General features: G+C 34.5%; 1 protein-coding gene across 2 annotated transcripts in view; it reads right to left on the reverse strand.

Moving 5' to 3' along the window:
* Positions 1-20,101, reverse strand: part of PJA2 (praja ring finger ubiquitin ligase 2) — a 76,577-nt gene that overhangs the window by 41,399 nt on the left and 15,077 nt on the right. Inside the window, exons 1-4 of one of the 2 annotated variants that reach the window (XM_036279205.1) lie at positions 13,058-13,188; positions 11,319-11,436; positions 9,068-9,268; positions 6,188-7,244 (exon numbers count right to left, since the gene is read on the reverse strand). In XM_036279205.1, coding sequence (XP_036135098.1) covers positions 6,188-7,244; positions 9,068-9,268; positions 11,319-11,349 — 1,289 coding nt within the window. In that variant the 5' untranslated portion in view covers positions 11,350-11,436; positions 13,058-13,188. Of the gene's footprint in view, positions 1-6,187; positions 7,245-9,067; positions 9,269-11,318; positions 11,437-13,057; positions 13,189-20,101 lie in introns of those variants that run through there. The other variant, XM_036279206.1, reaches the window with a different exon arrangement.

The raw sequence follows: 20,101 nt of genomic DNA on the forward strand, positions 1-20,101 counted from the left end.
TATTCAGTTAAGCTCACTACGGCATGGCTGCCTCTTCAACAATGCATTTAATGGTATTTTTCATAAGTATAAAATCACAGTTTCTTTAACAATGACCAGAAAAGTGACTGAGGAGATCAGCCTGATTAGTGAAAGACCTGTCAGCTCTTGAAAGTTAACTAAGACTGTGCAGTTGCAAGATTTTAAATAGAGAACTTTTAGTGATATTAATTTATTTGAAAAGGGCATAAAATTAATTCTATTTAAAGTACATTCCAGAAATTAATACACATCTGTGATATGTTATAGAAAGTAATACATGAGCAATTTCCTATTACTATTTCATTCTGAACATTATTTATCCATGACAACTTTCAAACTTAATGTCTATTACTAATTTAAAGCTCTAAATGTATAAATTCACTTGGACGGCTAGTCAGAGGAGACTATGCAACTCTAAGATTTTTTACTATAAATAAAAAACACAAAAAACAAAGAACCTAACACAGGCAATTTCCTTACTGAAGAAACAAAATACTATATTTATATATTTTATATCATGTGAAAGTTCCATCTATGACAGCCTCTTTTTCATCCCTGGCGGTGGAATGTCAGATTGGTAAGAGCAAGCTTTGAAGTTAGACAGATTTGGGTTAGGATCCTGGCTTGGTACTTACTAGTATTTCAAGCCCAGGCATTTAACTTTCCTAAAACTCACTTTCCTCATCTGTAAAATGAGAATATTAATATTTTACATATCAGGGCTAGAGTGATGTTTGAGTACTGCAGACAAAATGTTTAGCACAATTTTTGGAAAAGGGTAAACATTTAATAAAGGTGGCAATTATTTCCTTCACTATATAAGCTGTCTGCTTAGAATTTTCATTTGGATTTCCTTCCAGCATACCAACATTTTCCTCTTTTCTCTACCAAAGAAAATCTACATCCTCTAGTTTGTCTTAACTAAATGGCAATTATCAGCCACCTGGCTACCCAATTAGCTTTCATCTTAGTCTCTCTTTACACCAGAGGTCAGTAAATTATGCCCTGGCACACGAGCCACATCTAGCCACTGTCCATTTTTTAAAAATATGGTTTTATTGATTTTTTAGAGAGAGGAGAAGGGGGTGAGAGAAATAATCGTTGTGAGGGAGAAACATCAATCGGCTGCCTCTTGCATGCCCCCTATTGGGGATCAAGCCCACAACCTGGGCATGTGCCCTGACCAGGAATCGAACTGGGACCTCTCAGTTCATGGGACGACCCTCAATCCACTGAGTCACACTGGCCAGGCATATGTCTATTTTTTAATGAGCTGGGAGCTAAAAATGTTTTTTTTTTTACCTTTTAAAATGGTTACATAAGTGTCCAGCCAGTGTGGCTCAGTGGTTGAGTGTTGATCCATGCATCAAGAGGTCCTGGTTCAACTCCAGGTCAGGGCACATGCCCACATTGTGGGCCAAATCCCCAGTGGGGGACATGCAGGAGCTGGCCAATCAATGTTCTCTCTCATCAATGTTTCTCTCTCTCCCTCTCCCTTCCTCTCTCTCTAAAATCAATAAAGGGAAAAAAAATTTTTTTTTTAAAAAGGTTACATAAGTACCTCCACAATATCCTCACTTCTATCTTTTAGTCCACAAAGCCTAAAATATTTACTATCTTAAAAAATATTTACTATTTTTTTAAAAAAGGATGCTGATCCCTGGGGTCTGGAGGAGACATAGGTCCATGGAAGAAAAACTGTGGAGCAGGAAAAGGTGAGCAAACAACTCAGTAGTAGCACTGCAGTCAAAGAAAATGAATACCGAGAAAGATCACCTGGCTGTGGAAATTAGGAGGTCATTGTGAACATTACAGAATAGACAAATAATACTGAAAGCTAGATTTGGAGCCAGTTAAGAAGAGTGGATAGTGAAGGAATAGAAGTTGTGGGTATGGAAAATTTACATCAATGAAAAGAAAAAACAAACAGACAAGTAGTTTAATAGATGGAGCAAGATAAGTGAACGTCTTCCCCAGATTTAGAAAAATTGGAGAATAAGAGGTAGAGGGAAGCAACCTAGAAATAAGGATAATAGATAAGTAAGGTACCAGATATGACTGTAAAGCATAGAATGAGAAAGCTACCTCTCTTCTCTGAAAAAATTGAAAATAGAAATAGATACTGAGATATTCTGATATGGAGAAGAGGAAAAACAGAAAGTTCACATTTAACTATTTCAATATCTCCAGAAAAGCAGGAGACAAAGTTATCTATTAAAAGTGACAGGAGTGTATGAAAACTAAAAGCAAAAAGATAAAGAATTTAAAAGTTTCCAAGGAGAGTAAGCAACAGAACAAATAGGAAACAAAATGATTGTGGAGGACTATTTGACCTTGATTATAAAAGCACATGAGTTAAACTTTTTAAATTCTCTAAGTAAAAACTAACTTAAGTACCACTTTAACTTTCATATCGTCTAGTATTGTCTCCATCAGCATTTAGAGCTATATTCAAAAGCAGACAACTATAACTTATTAGAATGTTACACTCTTTACGCATTCAATTGTGAACCAAAAAACTTTTTTCACATATGGAATAAAATTATATGTGATTTCTAGACAAATAATTTATGTACAAACCATACGTAGAAATAAGATCTAGAAGTAAAACCAGCCAAAAGCAACCTCTTCTTCACTAAATCCCTCAAGAAACTAACTGCTTTGTTTCTCTTTCCTAGCATTTATCACATGCATAAATACTCAACTATATAGGAGCCTAGGGAAAAGTAAAAAGTTTAGATAATTTTGTTACCTGACTAGTAGAGAATCAAAAAATTTAGATTTTTATTGAAAATACTCTGGATGGCCCGGCCAGTTTGACTCAGTGGATTGAGTGTCGTTGATGGACTGAGAGGTCCTGGTTTGATTCCCGGTCAGGGCACATGCCTGGGTTGTGGGCTCAATTCCTGGTAGTGGGAGTGCAAGAAGCAGCCGATTGATGTTTCTCTCTCACATTAATGTTTCTCTCTCTCTCTCTAAAAAAATCAATAAAAACATGTAAAAAAATACTCAAGATGGAAACTGTTTTAAAACATGTAATTCTTTGCGTTTTAAAAAACAATATACTGAACATGATCTAAGCAGTCTAGGACATTTCACCATTGTTAACATTTAACTATGCTGTAATACAGCAGTACAAAAGAAATTTCTTTAAATATAAAAGCCTGTTTAATTTAGTAAATAAAGCCCAGATGGTGTCCTTTTTGAACTGTACCTACCTTTTACAACTTTCTGGTTTTTTCCCTTATATCAGAATATTATAATCTGTAACTCCCTAGCATGCCTGAAGAACAAAGCTGTTTATTTAACTCTAATTTACTCCTTCTAAATTTCTATGAACTTGGAAACAAGATATAAAGGTTTGCTAAAATGTTATGGCTGCTCATGGATGTTTTATTTGTCAAGATACAGGAAGATCAGAGGAGCTCTTTCTTCATGGCCCTCAGCTAACTTGAAGAGAAGAGAAAAGGAGCTTAATTTTAGTCTCGTGATAATTTGTACATCTTGTCTTCCTCATAAAGTTGGCGAACACCAGGGAGACAAGGATCATTATTGTCTGCATTTACAGAATACCCAAAGCAAAGTCTGACAGGAGGATTTAAATCAATCATTTTTTAATATATCAAATTGAAATCAAATAAATGGCGAATACTTTTTTTATTCTCCCAACATCAACAACAAAAAAAGCTGTCCCAACATTTTTATCTTAGGTAAGATTTTTTTACCTTTTAAGCAAGATTAAGGCCTAGGGACAGAAAAAACTGTGAAAGAAACCACAAGTCCTATAAGAAATGGTTAGGAGATGGCATGCCTCTCTTCAGAACAGTTAGGCCCAAGGTTAAAATGTGCTAGCATGGCTGAAAGGTCCTTTAAACTCAAGATCGTGTCCTCAAACAGTTACTAAAGTTCTCAGGGTATATTTCAAAAGAGTAATGTATTAACCTTAGCTCTTTGGTCTAATTCCAAGCCTGGTAATTATATGCTGCCTATTAAAATTCCCCTTGCAGTTCTAATTTAATAAAGTAGTGCTCAGTTCCTGTCAAACAGCTCAGAGCACTGCTACCAGCTGCAATGCTTTTCCCATAGATTGTAATGTTTCAGATGTGATTATGTGATCATTTAGAATTTTTCAGGGAAGAAAAGGATTATGCATTCATAAAATACTTTTCCACTTATAAATATATACACTATACAGGGTGTTCCAAAAAATGTATACAGAGTATCTATAGATTCTATTACATTTTGCAAATTAAATGTATTTTAATAAACACTGGCTTTATAATTATTCAAAGTGTGAATAAATTTTGGGGGGACATCCTATATATTTCTAAAGTGGCCAAAATTCCTATATCTACATATGTCAAAGTAAATTTTAGTTATGTTCTTGGTAAGGGAGTTCAATTTGTAACATTAGGCCTGACTATTAAAAGCAAACAGAAGAGGTTTTTATTTTCAATTAGTATGTCACAATGAGACGGCACAGTCAAATTAAATGATTTTCTCAAAAAAAAGCAAAAATGTTATGGGGAAAAAATGCAACACCATTATACTTTTAAAAAAAAATAAGTTGCCTAAGACTATAAGTTGTTTTATTTTTTTTATCTTCACCCAAGGACATTTCTGCATTTATCTTCAGATAGAGTGGGAGGGAGAAAGGGGGGAAGAGAGAGAGAGAAACATTGACGTGAGAGAGACACATCGACTGGTTGCCACCTACACGACCCCAACTGGGGCCAGGGACAAACTGCAACTGAGGTACATGCCCTTAGTGGGAACCAAGCCCAGGATTCTCTGGTCCACGGGCTGACACTTTAACCGCTGAGCCAAACCGGCCAGGGCTGGTTTATTTTTTAACAGTAACTTAGAGATATAATATAATTAACAACCCAATTAAAAAATCATAGGGATAAGTATGTTTTGGAATTTAGATTTCCCCCCGAGGTTAGAAACACTACCTAACAATTCCCAGTGGGGCCTAAGCCAGCACCCAATAATCAAGCACTCATATGACTGCAACACAATTTATAAATACTTGAAAAAAAGGCCTCATTTTAGTTCACACCCAGATCCGTCATCAAGTAAGTTAACATCAGATGAAGTTTTGCTGCCAATATCCATTTATAGAACTTTTTTGGATAAAAGATTGTGGACCTAAACTGAAAAAATTAAAATAAGTCAGGAAAAAGTTCTTAACTACCTTTACCCTTAGCTTAAAAAAAAGTAGGTTACAAAAATATTATATTCTAAATCTTAAAGTTTACAAACTTCTATGATAGTGTAGAAATTATATTTCAATTGTTTCTACAAGTTACTTAATTCATATGTCCAAAGAAAATAACATATCTTTTATTAATTTTATGACATGAAATAAAATACATAAAATGCATTCATATTCTAAAGGATAAATTTCTTCCTTTGTGGTGCTTTCTAGTTAAACAGTAATAATAATTACAATAATAACTAAGTGTTAAGTGTTCTCTTGAAAACAGTACAGTGTAGTGCTGAAGAACACAGAGTCTGGATTTAGGCAATAAGTAGATATTCAAATTCCAGCTCGAGTGCTTACTAGCTTTGTGACCTTAGGAAGTTAATTAACTCTTTTGTGCCTTAGTTTCCTTATTCACAAATGGGGAAATAATAGTATGCATCACACAGAGTTGTTAATGAAAACTAAATGCTAAATAAAATAAGTAACAAGTGAACTTAGCTTTAGGAAGAGCAACAGGAAGAATGAAGAAACAGGTAATAATAATAAATATTGGCAAAGTTAACACAATATTATGAATCAAAATTTTCTGTGGTTTCAATTACTTTTAAAGACCAAACTGGCTTAGCATATAATTTTTAAAAATATAATGAATGTTTACCTTGCATTTCATTAACTGAAATACAATGAATTAAAATAATTAGTATCGATTCTTTTGTAATAATAATCATTACCTGGTTATAATTTCTGTAAACTCCTGAAACACCTCAAAGAAAGTTTCTGTAAAAAATTAACCACCAGGTTGCATGTATGGTTAGAATTTGGTAAGAATATTTGATAAGTCAAAATATCTAATTCCCTGACAACTGTCAGAGAGCCCGTCCATCAAACATAATGGAACTAGCACATAGACCACTTTGCCCTCTACACAATCTGGCAAAGCACTGAATGAAACCTTACCTATCTTCATCCTTGTCATATAGTTGGTAATAATCTCCGCAGCCATTCCAAAAGGTGCTCTCCACAACTTCTTGCCTTCCTGCTGTAGCTCCACTTTCTGATGTTATTTGATTATTTTCTGTTTCCCTCTGTGTAAGTCTCGAGTAAGGTGGATCCAAGAACATACAGTCATGTTCTCCATCGTAGTCATCACATTTTATTAAGAGGTCATCTGAGCCATTTTCTTCAACTTCCAAAGCTTCCCTCCACCTCTGAACACTCCTTTGTTTAGTCTCATGCCTATTGAAACCTGTTTCTTGATCCACCTGGCTTGAACTTATCAGTTTTCTAACTTTGGGCCTCACTACCTGTTCAGGAGAACTTCCCTGTGTGCTGTCCCTATCTCTGGTATTTTGTTCACTGCAAATATGCCCCAGGGCACAGGCTGAATCTTCAGTTGAATTTTCTCTCTGTCTTTCCTGGCTGGTATTTTGTTCTTTCTTTCTAATAATTTCCTCTTCAGAAGAGGACCTCTGATATTCCTGATTGGTCTGATTGACAAACTCAGTATCACCAGTAAAACTTTTTACTAAAGGTGTTGAATCGAACTCTTCAAACTCATCTCGTATTTCACAGTTAAAAGAGGGAACTGGTGGTGAAAGACCAGTATATGCCTCTACCTCTCCATTTTCCAACTCGAATATCGTATTGCCGAATGCTTCCTGGTATCTACTATCTTCCACAACTTGTGCAGAAAGCTGAAGACGGTCATTATCATCCTCTCCATTTCTGCCATCTGGATCATAAGAGTCAGTATGAGCCAATGCAATTTCATTTTGGACACTTGACGCATTACAAGCTCCTGGAGTATATTCTCCCTCAGAGTGATTATGAAGATTTGTATTGCTTCCTAAGGTCTCCCTGCCTTCCCCACTATTATGTACTGCAGCAAAGGATGGACTGCTCTCAATGGTTTGATTCAATGCTGTATCACAAATGGGAATTTCTGTTTCATTTTTTTCAAATAAAGGATCGTTGGATAAAGAAGAAGACTGAACTTGATCCAATGGACTGGAACCTTCACAGAGTACAAAAGAAAATATATTTGTAGAAATTAATTTAGATAAAATTTGATTTAATAATGGCTATTTAAGTAGATATCATACCAATGATTATTTACTTGAGAATATAAAAGAATTTCTCTGACAGGTACTTCTGTTTGCCCTTAGTTAACTGGGAGGGCAGAATGGTTACCCTGCAAGTTCATTTATGACATGGTTTAGTCACTCGGTATCATGCACTTAGATGTCTTTTGTAGGTTTTTCACCTAAATTCTAATACCTAAAATATTCTGTAAAAGACATTAAAGGTGAGGCTAATGAAAGACCAAACATAAAAGGCCTAAGTCATTGCCTTCCCAGTTGTTGGGGTGTGCAATTCAAGCTTAACTTCTTTTATTACATGCAGGTAAAAAAACTCCAAAATACTTATGACGGCTATAAGATCAGATTACAGATCTAACAGAAATGAGACTCTATTGTGTTTGATGTCAATACAGAAGATTGTATCTCAGTCTCTAAATATATATTAGATTTCTATCTCCAAAATGGATTGTTGTAACATAGCTACAATGAGTTAACTTTCAATGTTACAGCTATGAATGAAAAACAACCAAAAAGTCAATGTTGATTCTCTTTGCCACAGTTTGTCAGAATCTAAGAGTAAAATCGTATCTATTCTATAAATTACTTTAGCATGACTAATTTTTTTTATCAATACTAATAAAAATGAAGACATCTGAGATTTCTTGGAACAAAAGTTTACAAATTATAAATAACTGAAGACAGTCTTGTCATATCACAAAAAGGTTCAACAGAATGACCTCAGCTAAGATTTCGGATTCTTACAGATAAATGGCAGTAAAATAATCCAGAATTACCAAGTTTGCTCAAGACAAGAGGAAGATGACATTCTAGTCCAAAATCATATACTATAATACACGGATATCTGCAAAATACTTTTTAAACCACTGAAAAATTAAGAAATTTTAATTGAATAATAAGAATTGACACATTTTATAAAATGATTTTTTTAAATCAAATGAGCCCAACTAAATTACTATGAGAGACAATTTTTTTAAAAAGCCCTGGCTGATTTGACTCAGCGGTTAGAGCATCAGCCCGTGGACCAGAGAGTCCCGGGTTCGGTTCTGCTAAGGGCACGTGCCTCAGTTGCAATTTGTCCCCGGCCCCAGTTGGGGTTGTGTGGGTGGCAGCCAGTCAATGTTTCTCTCTCACATCGATGTTTCTATCTCTCTCTTCTCTCTCTCTCCCTCCTGCTCTATCTGAAGATGAATCTCTCTCTCCCTCCTGCTCTATCTGAAGATGAATGCAAAAATGTCCTTGGATGAGGATTAAAAAAAAACCGCACTACAAAAAAAAAAAAAAAAATCTAAACATAATATGTAAGAAAAAATATACTCAGTTCACATTTAAAAAAAGTTTTTTGATTAAAAGATGAAGATTCCTCTGGGTGAAGGATGTGAGAATGTTATCACTACATGCCAGTGTCGTTATATATATATTTTTTTTGTGGTACGTGCCCCTAGCAGGAACCGAATCCGAGACTCTCTGGTCCGCAGGCCAACGCTCAACTGCTAAGCCAAACTGGCCAGAGCCATTATATTTTAATAATTGGCCACATTCTATTTTCTTCCATGTTTAAATATTAATATTAATTCAATAAAAATTTAAATTAAGTAAAAATTTCAGAACAGATTTTGATCAAAATGTACAGAATTTTACTCACAGACACACAAAAAACCCATTCATGATGTCAAAGATTACAAGATCAATTCCTACATGTTTATTAATAGTTCTTAAATAATTTTGTGTAGCATACCTGAGGAATTTTCCTTTGGAACATCATCTAGTTCTAACACTTCATAGTCATCACCAGTTCGACCTAAGCTTCTTTCATGCCTAGTCATGCAAGGTTTAAAACTGACATATGCATGTCTTCTTCCGTATCTCCTGCCTGTGATTGTCTGATATCCTCCTGCTGGTTTGGGCCAGGCAGCCTTGTTGGATTCTTGATCCATTGCTGAAAAAGAGAGTTAAAAATGAGTCACAGCAATGACCTTCATTTTGGCAACTAGTGAGGTATTGTTTCAACATACATGCTAGTATTTTCCAAATCACATGCTACTGAACATCAAGTATACCCTACTAGTACTATAAAATATACTTAAAAAGTAAATATGCCCTGGCCAATATGGTTCAGCGGTTAGAGCGTCGGCCTGCGGTCCAGAGAGATCTGGGTTTGGTTCCCACTAAGGGCGCATACCTCGGTTGCAGTTTGTCCCCGGCCCTGGTTGGTCGTGAGGGTGGCAGCCACTCGATGTGTCCCTTTCACATCGATGTTTCTCTCTCTCTCTCTCTCTCTCTCCCACTCTATCTGAACAAAAAATGGAAAAATGTCCTCGGGTGAGGATAAAAAAAAAAAAAAGTAAATATGAAATACTATGTTATGAGAGTTATGTGGCCTCTTTTCCACAAAAATATCTTTTAAAGTTTAGTTCCTTTAAGGTATTTAATATTTTTATAATGTAACTTACCAAAAAAATTTTCATATGCCAACCTACAATAGTGTAAAAGCTCATTAAGGATTAGAAAATGATCCTCCAAAATTATCTATAAAGTACCTTACATATAAAAGCTCAATATATATTTGTTGACTGAATTACTGGCACACAATATGATGATGGTTTCAATTACATTAAGAGTGAATACATTCTGCCCAGCCAGTGTGGCTCAGTGGTTGAGCATCAACCTATGCACCAAGAGGTTGCCGGTTCGATTCCTGGTCAGGGCACATGCCCAGGTTGTGGGCTCAATCCCCAGTGGGGGGCATGCAGGAGGTGGCCAATCGATGTTCTCTCTCACTGATGTTTCTCTCTCTCCCTCTCCCTTCCTCTTCCTCTAAAGTCAATAAAGAAAAAAAATTAAAAAAGAAAAAAAAAGAGTGAATACATTCCTGTACAAAAGCAACAGGTAACTTCTTTAAATGGTATCTATACTAATATAAAGAACCAATTGGACTACAATAAATGTATCCCAAAATTTAGGGTCTGATAAAATTCTCAAAAAGAAAACAATGATGAGTCAAGTCAAATACATGCTACCACACTTTTCAAAATTACCAATGGTATATATTATGGTAAGAAAAACCATCAATATTTGAATAACTTGAATACTAAGTTCAGACGACTGAGAAATATATAGTAAACAGTAGCATCTTTTACTAAATATATTATTTTATATATAGTAAGTATAAGTTCACATAGTCAATTAGATTTTATAAATACAGTGCAGGAACTAAACAACATATTATCCAAAGTATATAGCATAGTCAATAAATACAAGTTACATATTTTTATTGCATTAAAGTAAGAAATATAATTGATTCTAAGCATGAAAAACAAGCATGTACTTATAAAATACAATATCAAGTATTACATCATGTTACTTAATCCCCTCAACAACCTAATGAGGTAAATATTGTAGTTTATTTTAAAGATCAAAAGATTAAGGTTAAAAGTAAGTATTTAGGCCCTGGCCTGTTTCACTCAGTGGTCAGAGTGTCGGCTCTGCAAGTTCAATCCCTGACCCAATCAGTGCATGTGTGGGAAGCAACCAATCAATGTATCTCTCTCATAGTGATGTTTCTCTCGTCTCTCGTTTCTCTGTCTCTCCCCTGGTCCCCCTCCTTTCCACACTCTCTAAAAATCAATTGAAAAATATCCTTGGGTAAGGATTAACAAAAAATAAAAAAAGTTTAAAAAACTAAGTATTTAAGTAGTTTGCCCCATAATCCAATAGTATGATTCCAGAATCAGTCCCCTTAACAGCTCCTCCAAAGTGGAAAGCACAATAGAAGCCAAAGGGGTGTGAAAAGAAAATATAAGAACTTCTATATGCACTTATTTTCATAAAAAGAATTAGAAATTAAGCTTTACAAATATTTAATACATGGATTAAAACTGGCCTTAAGTAACACAAATAATCACGTCATGTATGGTATCTGAGGTATCTGAAGGAAAAAATGTAAAGCCCTCAATGTACAGAAATTGACAGAGAGACACCTTGCTTACCTGCTGGCTCTTTTTCAGTATACTGTGACATATATGGCAATTTTTGTGTGCCCAGTTCAATGGATTTTGGAGGTGACTTAGATTTTTACTCACACAATTGATAAGCTACAGAAGATCCCTACAAAGAAACCATAGATTAAACAAAATATTAATACAAACACAAAACAAAAAAGGCAAAACACTTCTTCTACTGAAACCTTTGTTAGTCCTATAACAACGAAAAACCAAACTGATAAGACAAGTTAATCAAAAACCTCGTAACTATAAGATGGCCATTTGAAACAGTTTTACAACTCCTATTGAAAAATCTATATTTCATCCTAAGAATGACAATAATAACAACACATATATAATTGATAAATAAATAAGCAAATATATTTGGAGAGGTGCTGATTGGGGTACATGATCAAATTATTTGGGACTAGTACACTATGCTATCTTTGCTCCTCCATCAAGGTCTATATTGTTTCTTTAGCCCTGGCTTGTTAAAAAAATTTAACCCTAAGAATACAAACTGAGGCTTATAATAATTAATGTATAATGTATACAATGTATAATGTATGATAAGTAATATATAATGGCTTATGACAATTAAAAATTAATGTGTGTAAATAATATACTTATGCTTTACATGAGTCAATTGATCAGATACTTTAATCCCAAATAAGAACCTATTCTAAATGAGAAAAATCAAAATTTACCATGTAACAAATATAAAAAGACCTTCTGTGGTTTTTAAATTAAGCTGCTTACTTACTATTTTAAAAGTTGTTATCTGCACTTTTCTCAAAGTTTGATAAGAACTTAATTTTTTATTTAAGTACCTGAATTACTTAAACATTTGAGCAATTGATGATTATCTATCACCAACTCAAATTTATTAGATGATAGTTCTGCAAATGAATTTAACTATATGTTATCTGTCTAGCAATGGATAGCTATTAACATAGAATATACACATACATTTTCCCCATATAAATTATAAATTTAGCAACAGACTGTGATCCTCTATCTGAACTGAGTCAGATTGTTAGCAATAGCTAAAGGTTGAAAATATATTTTAAAAAATCACACTGGCAAAAAATACAAACTCTAGTTAATATGGTCTTAGTAAGAAAAATAATCTGAAAGAACTCTAATCTTCACAAATTCACAGTACAGTACATGGCAATCTTAATGAATAACCATGGATTTAAGTTCATGAATATTTTACCTGAAGCCTTTTTCTTTTGAATAAAGCTTTATTCTGACATGCACTATTTGCAGTGCTGAGGATATAACTGAACAAAATGGACAAATATTCCTGACCCCCAAAAGCATCACTAAACCTCTATTAGAATAAAGTGGTGGTTTTAAAATATGTCCACAAATTCTTTAATACTTCATTCTTCAAAAAAGCAGAGCCTAATTTATTCTCCTTAAGTGTGATCTGTACTTAATAACTTGTTTCTAATGAAGATAATGTGATAGAAGTGACAGTGTGTGATCTACAAAATTAGGGCATAAAACGCATGTGGCTTTCTCCTTGTTTTCTCTCTCTCGGCTCTCTCTGAGAGAAGCCAGCTGCTACATCATCAGTTCACTCAGGCAGTCCTTTGGAAAGATCCATGTGATGAGTAACTAGTAGTTCCTGCCAAGAGTCAAAAGGAACTGAAGTCTTCTGGCAATATCTATGTTAATGAACCAGGTAGGAAGCAGATGCTTCAGCCACAATCAAGCGTTCAGATGACTGTACTCACAGCCTTAATCTTCAGTGCAACCTTATGAAAGACCTTGAGTCAAAACCACCCAGCCAGGTTGCTCCTCAATTTTTGCCCCACTCAAATAATGAGATAATAAATGTTCTGAGCTGTTAAGTCTACTGCAGCTTAACAAATTATCCTGAAATAGATAACAAACACAAATACATAATGAAAATTACACATTTTTACATACTGATTTTTATAGTTTCACCTATTACTAGAACAAAGATTTTCTAATACCATCTCATGAAAGTATATTTTTTCCCTTTAAAAGCTTTACTTCTTTTCAGCATGCAAAGTGCCATGTTGTGGGTGACAGTATCAAAATGAATTATACTGGCCTTTTGTTTGTTGGCAATGTCAGAACTGTTGCTTAGCACTTATACTCCACCTATCATCTAGTAGACACTCATTAAATAACTACTGAATCAGGGACACTTACTTCTAGAATGTAAATCTAACTGATTCAAACAAAGCTTTACGCAGAGTGAGAAATCAGTTGAACTTCCAGAAGTTTAGTTTCAACTGAAAATGTGGTTCTATATTCCTGTGACCCACCTGCTGGGGAGCCAGAAATAACTCACTTTTTTTTTAAAGTGAGGTATAACTGACATATAACATTAGTTTCAGGTATACAAAATAATGATTCAATATTTGTATATACTGCAGAAACAATCACAATAAGTGTACTTAATACCTATCACCATACAGTTACAAAATTTCTTTTCCTGTGATTAAGAACTTTTAAGACCTGCCCTGGCCGGTTTGGCTCAGCGGTTAGAGCGTCCGCCTGCGGTCTGGAGAGACCCGGGTTCGGTTCCCGCTAAGGGCACGTACCTCGGTTGCAGTTTGTCCCCGGCCCTGGTTGGTCGTGCGGGTGGCAGCCACTCGATGTGTCCCTTTCACATCGATGTTTCCCTCTCTCTCTCTTCCTCTCTCTCCCTCCCACTCTGTCTGTACAAAAAATGGAAAAATGTCCTTGGATGAGGATAAAAAAAAAAGAACTTTTAAGACCTGTTCTCTCAGCAACTCTAAGCAATAAAGTATTATTAACTACAGTCACCAAGCTGTACATTAGGTCCCTATTATTTATTTTATAATTGAAAGTTAGTGCCTTTTGAACCACTTTGCTCCTTTTGCTCCCCTCCCCCACCCCATTCTAGCAACCACCAGTCTGTTCTCTGTATCTATGAGCTTAGTTTGTTTTTGATTCCACATATAAGTGCGATCATAAGGTATTTGTGTTTGTCTGACTTATTTTACTTTAGCGTAATGCCCTCAAGGTTCATACATGTTGGTTGCAGAATATTTTATTTTACACACACACACACACACACACACACACACACACTAATCTATATACATAGACACACAATTTATTTTCTCATAGTTCTGGAGGCTAAAAGTCCAAAATCGAGGTGTCAATAGGGCCATGCTTCGCTCAAAGGTTCTAGGGAAGAATCCTTCTGTAATTCTTCTGGTGGATGCCAGCAACCCTTGACATTCCTTGCCTATATACTGCATGTTCTTTATCCATTTATCCATTGATGGGTATTTAGGTTTCTAGCAATGAATAAGGGGTGGGGTGTACATCTCTTTTCAAGTTAGTGTTTTTGTTTTCTCAAGATAAATACACCAAAATGGAATTGCTGGGTCATACAGTAATTCTCTTCCTAACTTTCTGGGCGCCCTCCATACTGTTTCCTATAGGTGCTGCACCGATTTACATTTCTACCAATAGTACACAAGGGTTCTCTTTTTCTCCATGTCCTCCTCAAACCTTGTTACTTCTTGTCTTTTTTCATAATAGTCATTCTAACAGATGTGAGTTGGTATTTCACTGTGTTTTCATTTGCATTTCCCTGACGATTACTAATGTTTAGCATCTTGTCATGCACCTGTTGGCCATCTGTATGTTTTCTTTGGAAAAATATCTGGTCATATCTTCTGCCCATTTTCTAATAAGATTTTTTTTGCTATTGGGTTGTGAAATTATTTATATATTTTGGATATCGAACCCTTATCACATACTATATGATTTGCAAATATTTTTCCAATTCAGTAGATTGCCTAGAAATAACTCACTTTTAAAGCGATTTTTCTAGGATCAGATGAATGAATTTTTTTTTTAATCCTTAACCAAGCACATTTTTGCATTTATCTTCAGATAGAGCAGGAAGGAGAGGGGGAGGAAGAGAGAGAGAGAGAGACATCGAGTGATTGCCACCCACACAACCCCAACTGGGGCAGGGGACAAACTGCAACTGAGGTACATGCCCTTAGCGGGAACTGAACCCGGAACTCTCTGGTCTGCGGGCTGACACTCTAACTACTGGGCAAAACAGGCCAGAGCCGAATGAATATTTTTTAAACTTTTATTGAATATTGGGTGGCATTTGGTTAATAAAATTATATAGTTTTCAGGTGCCCAAACCAAAAAAAAAAATCTTTAAAGGGTCTTTTCTAGAAATAGATTAGTTGAGAAACAGTACAATTTGATCCAACTATTTACAGGAGGAAGTCTTGATTACTCTCACAAACCTATAAGAATATTTATTTTATGTTCTTCCATACTTATTTTTACATGTATGTCTCCAAATGCCCTAAAAATGTTTCTCAAAATTTCTTTGAATTATCTAGGCTGCATTTCTTTTAGTAAAAATAAAGTATCTATTTTGAATAATAATTTAAGCTTGCATTTAAATCATTCTCACTTTTACATATTCTTTTTAATCTGTCTCTAGTTTTCCTATCTTCCATCCACAAGGACAAATGGCTGCTATACATATACACAACTGCAAGATATTCAAGTAGATCTAACTAGCAGATATACAATAAATAGGGCTGGGTTATAATATTTCTATACATCACTGTAAACAACAGGACACATTACTAAAACTAACTGCAGGAAATCAAGTAATCTACTCTCAGTCACTAGATTTTGAAGTTATAGGCTGCTACATAAGAAAACTTACAGAATATGACTACCAAATTCTGCAGATAGACAACTGTAGAAATTATAATAAAATCTAAATCAGAGAGAAAATTTAAAGTACAAATGTTAAACTTCTGAGATGAAATGGGTTTGCTTTCCCTGGTAACACCCAGAAGTATTCTAAGCTAAACTTGCTTAAATAACTATTCTCCCCTGAAAACTTTTTGTAAACTACTGTAAAAGAGGAACAATAAACTCAGCACTGATATAGTGAAAATTACATTAAAACATTTAAAACATAAAATATATGTAATCAGAAACAGATCTCTGGATAATCCCCAAATTTTATACTTAAAGTCAAAAAACATATTTCCAGTTTGTTACAATTAAACCTTTATCTCATTATATCTTTATACGTTGTTATGCTGTTTTAAACATGGTATAAAATATTGTTTAAAAAATCTATCTGCAAAGAGAAATCTTTGAATAAAGAATTGAATGAGCATATCCCCAACACACCAGAACAATAAAAATTTTCTATGGTTTAATGAAGATAAAATTGGCTAAAGAAGAAAAAAATTTTAAGAGGAGTCAAAAACAAACTGAGATGAAAGAATAAAATACCAATCCATTAAAAAAACAAGATGAAGAATATTCCTCAAATTAATCTCATGTAGAAAGATCTCCAATTCAGATGTGGCACAAATAAATAAAGGCCCATTCTCCTTTGAGATGCGCAAGTCAAATCAGTTCATCAGAAATAAGCAGTAGAGATTTATTTCCACATCAAAGCCAAGTAAACAAAAAACAAGGGTATAGGAAAACAGAAAACTCAACCAAAACACTGCAAATTACATTTGATAATAAAAGTCACATAATATGCTTAGAATAAATTAATATATCTAATATTTAGACACTTAAATGTGTACTAACTACAAGAGCATATATGAGTGGGGGAGGGGTTGGGAAAATAAAAAAACAAGCATGGCATAATGTTGAGACAAGATGATGTATACATGGGGTTTCTTGCACTCTATAGAAATTTGTTTGGAAATTTTCATGGTAAAACTTTTAAAGTATTTCCTTTTCTTTGCAATAACTTGTTGAATTCATTGTTTACATACAATAAAGTACAAAACTCTTAAGCACACATTGCAGTTCAGTGAATTTTTACACATGTATACATCTGAATAAATACCACCTAGTTCAAGATATTAAACACTATCATCACTTCAGAAGGTTTTCACTTGCCCCTTTGAAGTTATTAACTCTTCCTCACCCAGAAACAACCACTTTCCTGAATTCTATTACCACAAATTAGTTTTTCTTGTTTTAAACTTCACACAAGTGGAACCATACAATATACATTCTTTTGAGTCTGTCTACTTTTGCTCAACAAAATATTTTTGAGATTCATTCATGTTGTTATAGACATCCTTGCACATGGTCTTTATGTTCTGTTTTGTTTTACCTTTCTTGGGTACATAGGACCTGGAATCACAGTTTAGGGCTATATTTAGTTATAACAGGTACTGCTAGTTTTCCAATGTGGCTGAAACAATGTACATTCCCACCAGCAATATAGAAGAGCATCAGTTGCTTCACATCCTTGGCAACACTTGTATTGTCAGTCTCTAATTTCGGCCATTCTGATAGGGGTGTGATGGTTCTGCATTGTGACATTTCCCTGGTAAGTAACAATGTACAGCACCTTTATCTATGCATATTGGTCTCTTGGATATTGTCCTTTGTGAAGAACTTGCTCACTTTTGCATATTTTAAAAATTAGGTTGTTTGTCTTTTCCTTTTTGATTTGTAAGTTACTTATATTTTCTGGATACAAGACCTTCACCAGATTTATTATGAATACTTGCAGTATGTGGCTTGCCTCTTCTCTTTCTGAATGATGTCCTGATGAATAGAAAGGCTGAATATTATGTATTCCAACTCAGCAATTTTATGTTCTAAGAAATTTTTTGCCTACCCCAAGGTGAGGATAGTCTCCTAGGTTTTCTTCTAGAAACTTAATGATTTTAGCTTTTACATCTATTACCCAACTCAAATGAACTTTTAAATATAGTATCAGGTAAAAGTCAGGGTTCTTTTTTTCAATAGATACCAGTTTACTAAAAAAGAAATGCTTTCTCTTAACTTCATGGAGCTTTTGTAATAAACCAAGAAACCACATATGCAAACGTCTAGTTTCTAGATACTCTATTCTTCCTCAGTCTTTTTGTCTACCTTGTTCTAATACAGCAATTTTTAACCTTTTTCATTTCATGGCACACATAACTAATTACTAAAATTCTGTGGCACACCAAAAAAAAAGGTGTATTTTTTGCCAATCTGACACAAAAAAATAGGCATAATTTTTATTTGTTCATACTGGATGGCCATTGTTTTGGCTGCTGTCATTTTTTTATTTGACAATCTAAAGAAAACAGGTTAGTGCCCTGACTAAATAGACAGTGGCTGCATATTTTAAAAATTCTTGTGGCACTTCAGTTTGCCATTGCACACTGGTTGAAAACTGCTATTCTAATACAAACTGTCTTAATTAATATTACTTCATAGGTCTTGACATCTGAGACATTTCATTTTGATATAAATTTTGGAATCCAATTGACCAAAATAAAATATACTGGAATTTTTACTGACACTATAGCTCAACTTGGGGGAAATTGATATTTTAACAATACTGAGTTTTCCATTACATGAAGATGGAATATTTCTCCATTTATTTAAGTATTTTAAAATGTCTCTTAGCACTGTTTTGTAATTTTCAGTGTAAAAGTTTTACCCAAGTTTTATTAGATTTATTCTTAAGTATCTTACATATTTTGATGCTATTTTAAATGTACTTTTCTAATTTTATTTCATTTTCTTTTGGTTGTATTAAAATAAAAAACAGAGACCAGACAAATATTCTCTAAAGAGACAAAACCAGTTTAGTCATATGAACAAAGCTTAATTTAGCTTATTTTGCAAGGCTAAATTGACCTGGGTCATTTTTTTGCTTGTGATGGTCCCTGATTTACAAGGGTTCGACTTACAATTTATGGACTTTATGATGGGGTGAAAGCAATATACATTCAGTAGAAACCCTACTTTGAATTTTTATCCTTTCCCAGGCTAGAAGTATGATACTCTCTTGTGATGGAGGGCAGTGGCAGTGAGCTACAACTCCCAGTTAGGCACACGGTCACGAGGGGAAACAACCGATACTTTACAGTAGTCTTTTGCACTTTTTCAGATACTGCATTCAATAAATGACATGAGATACTCAATATTTAATTATAAAATCGGCTTTGTATTAGAAGATTTTGCCCAACTGTAGGCTAATGCAAGTGTTCTGAGTGCATTTAAGATAGGGGAGACTAAGCAATGATGTCTGGTAGGTTAAGTATATTAAATGAATTTTTGTCTTAGGATATTTTCAATTTATGTTAGGTTTATTAGGATGTAACCTAATCATAAGTCGAGAAATATCTGTACTGTAACCAATAACTTTCTCACTACATAAACTGCTTTATGATATACCAGAGCCTAATTCCATGTTTGGGTTTGAGTGCTTTTGGTTTACACATTTCTTCTTGGTGTGTACACAATAAACATTTACTAAGTACTACTACTTCAATGATTCATTGGTTTTACTTGTGTTATTTCTGAATTTTTGACAGTTTATGGCATCAGAAGTGGGATCCAAAGACCTCCAGTGACTCCAAGGTATCAAATGAGCAAACAGGTACTGGTACCAACAGACCCCACTGAGCTCACTGCTTTCTTGCCAATCCTGGAGTTTGAGACTAAGTCTCTCTTGTTTTGAGCTCACTTTATTGTGTATACCTGTATTTTATTTGTTGAAGTTTCTTAGTAAGTCACCCTATTCTGTTCAAAACACATGAGTACCTGTGTTTTAGACCAGCTGTTGGAAAATAGGGCCCCCCTCATATTAAGATATCTTCGGAAATCTAAAGGCAAAGAAGAGCTCTACCTGGTCGATGGACCAGGATCATACACCTTTTGGAAAATGGGTAAATTTTTGGGATTATAGTAACCACTCTGGAGAACCTTTAACTTAGTTAAGTCCACCTTAAAGGGCACCC

This window comes from Molossus molossus, unplaced genomic scaffold, assembly GCF_014108415.1.
Source record: "Molossus molossus isolate mMolMol1 unplaced genomic scaffold, mMolMol1.p scaffold_m16_p_3, whole genome shotgun sequence".
In the NCBI taxonomy this organism is placed as follows: domain Eukaryota; kingdom Metazoa; phylum Chordata; class Mammalia; order Chiroptera; family Molossidae; genus Molossus; species Molossus molossus.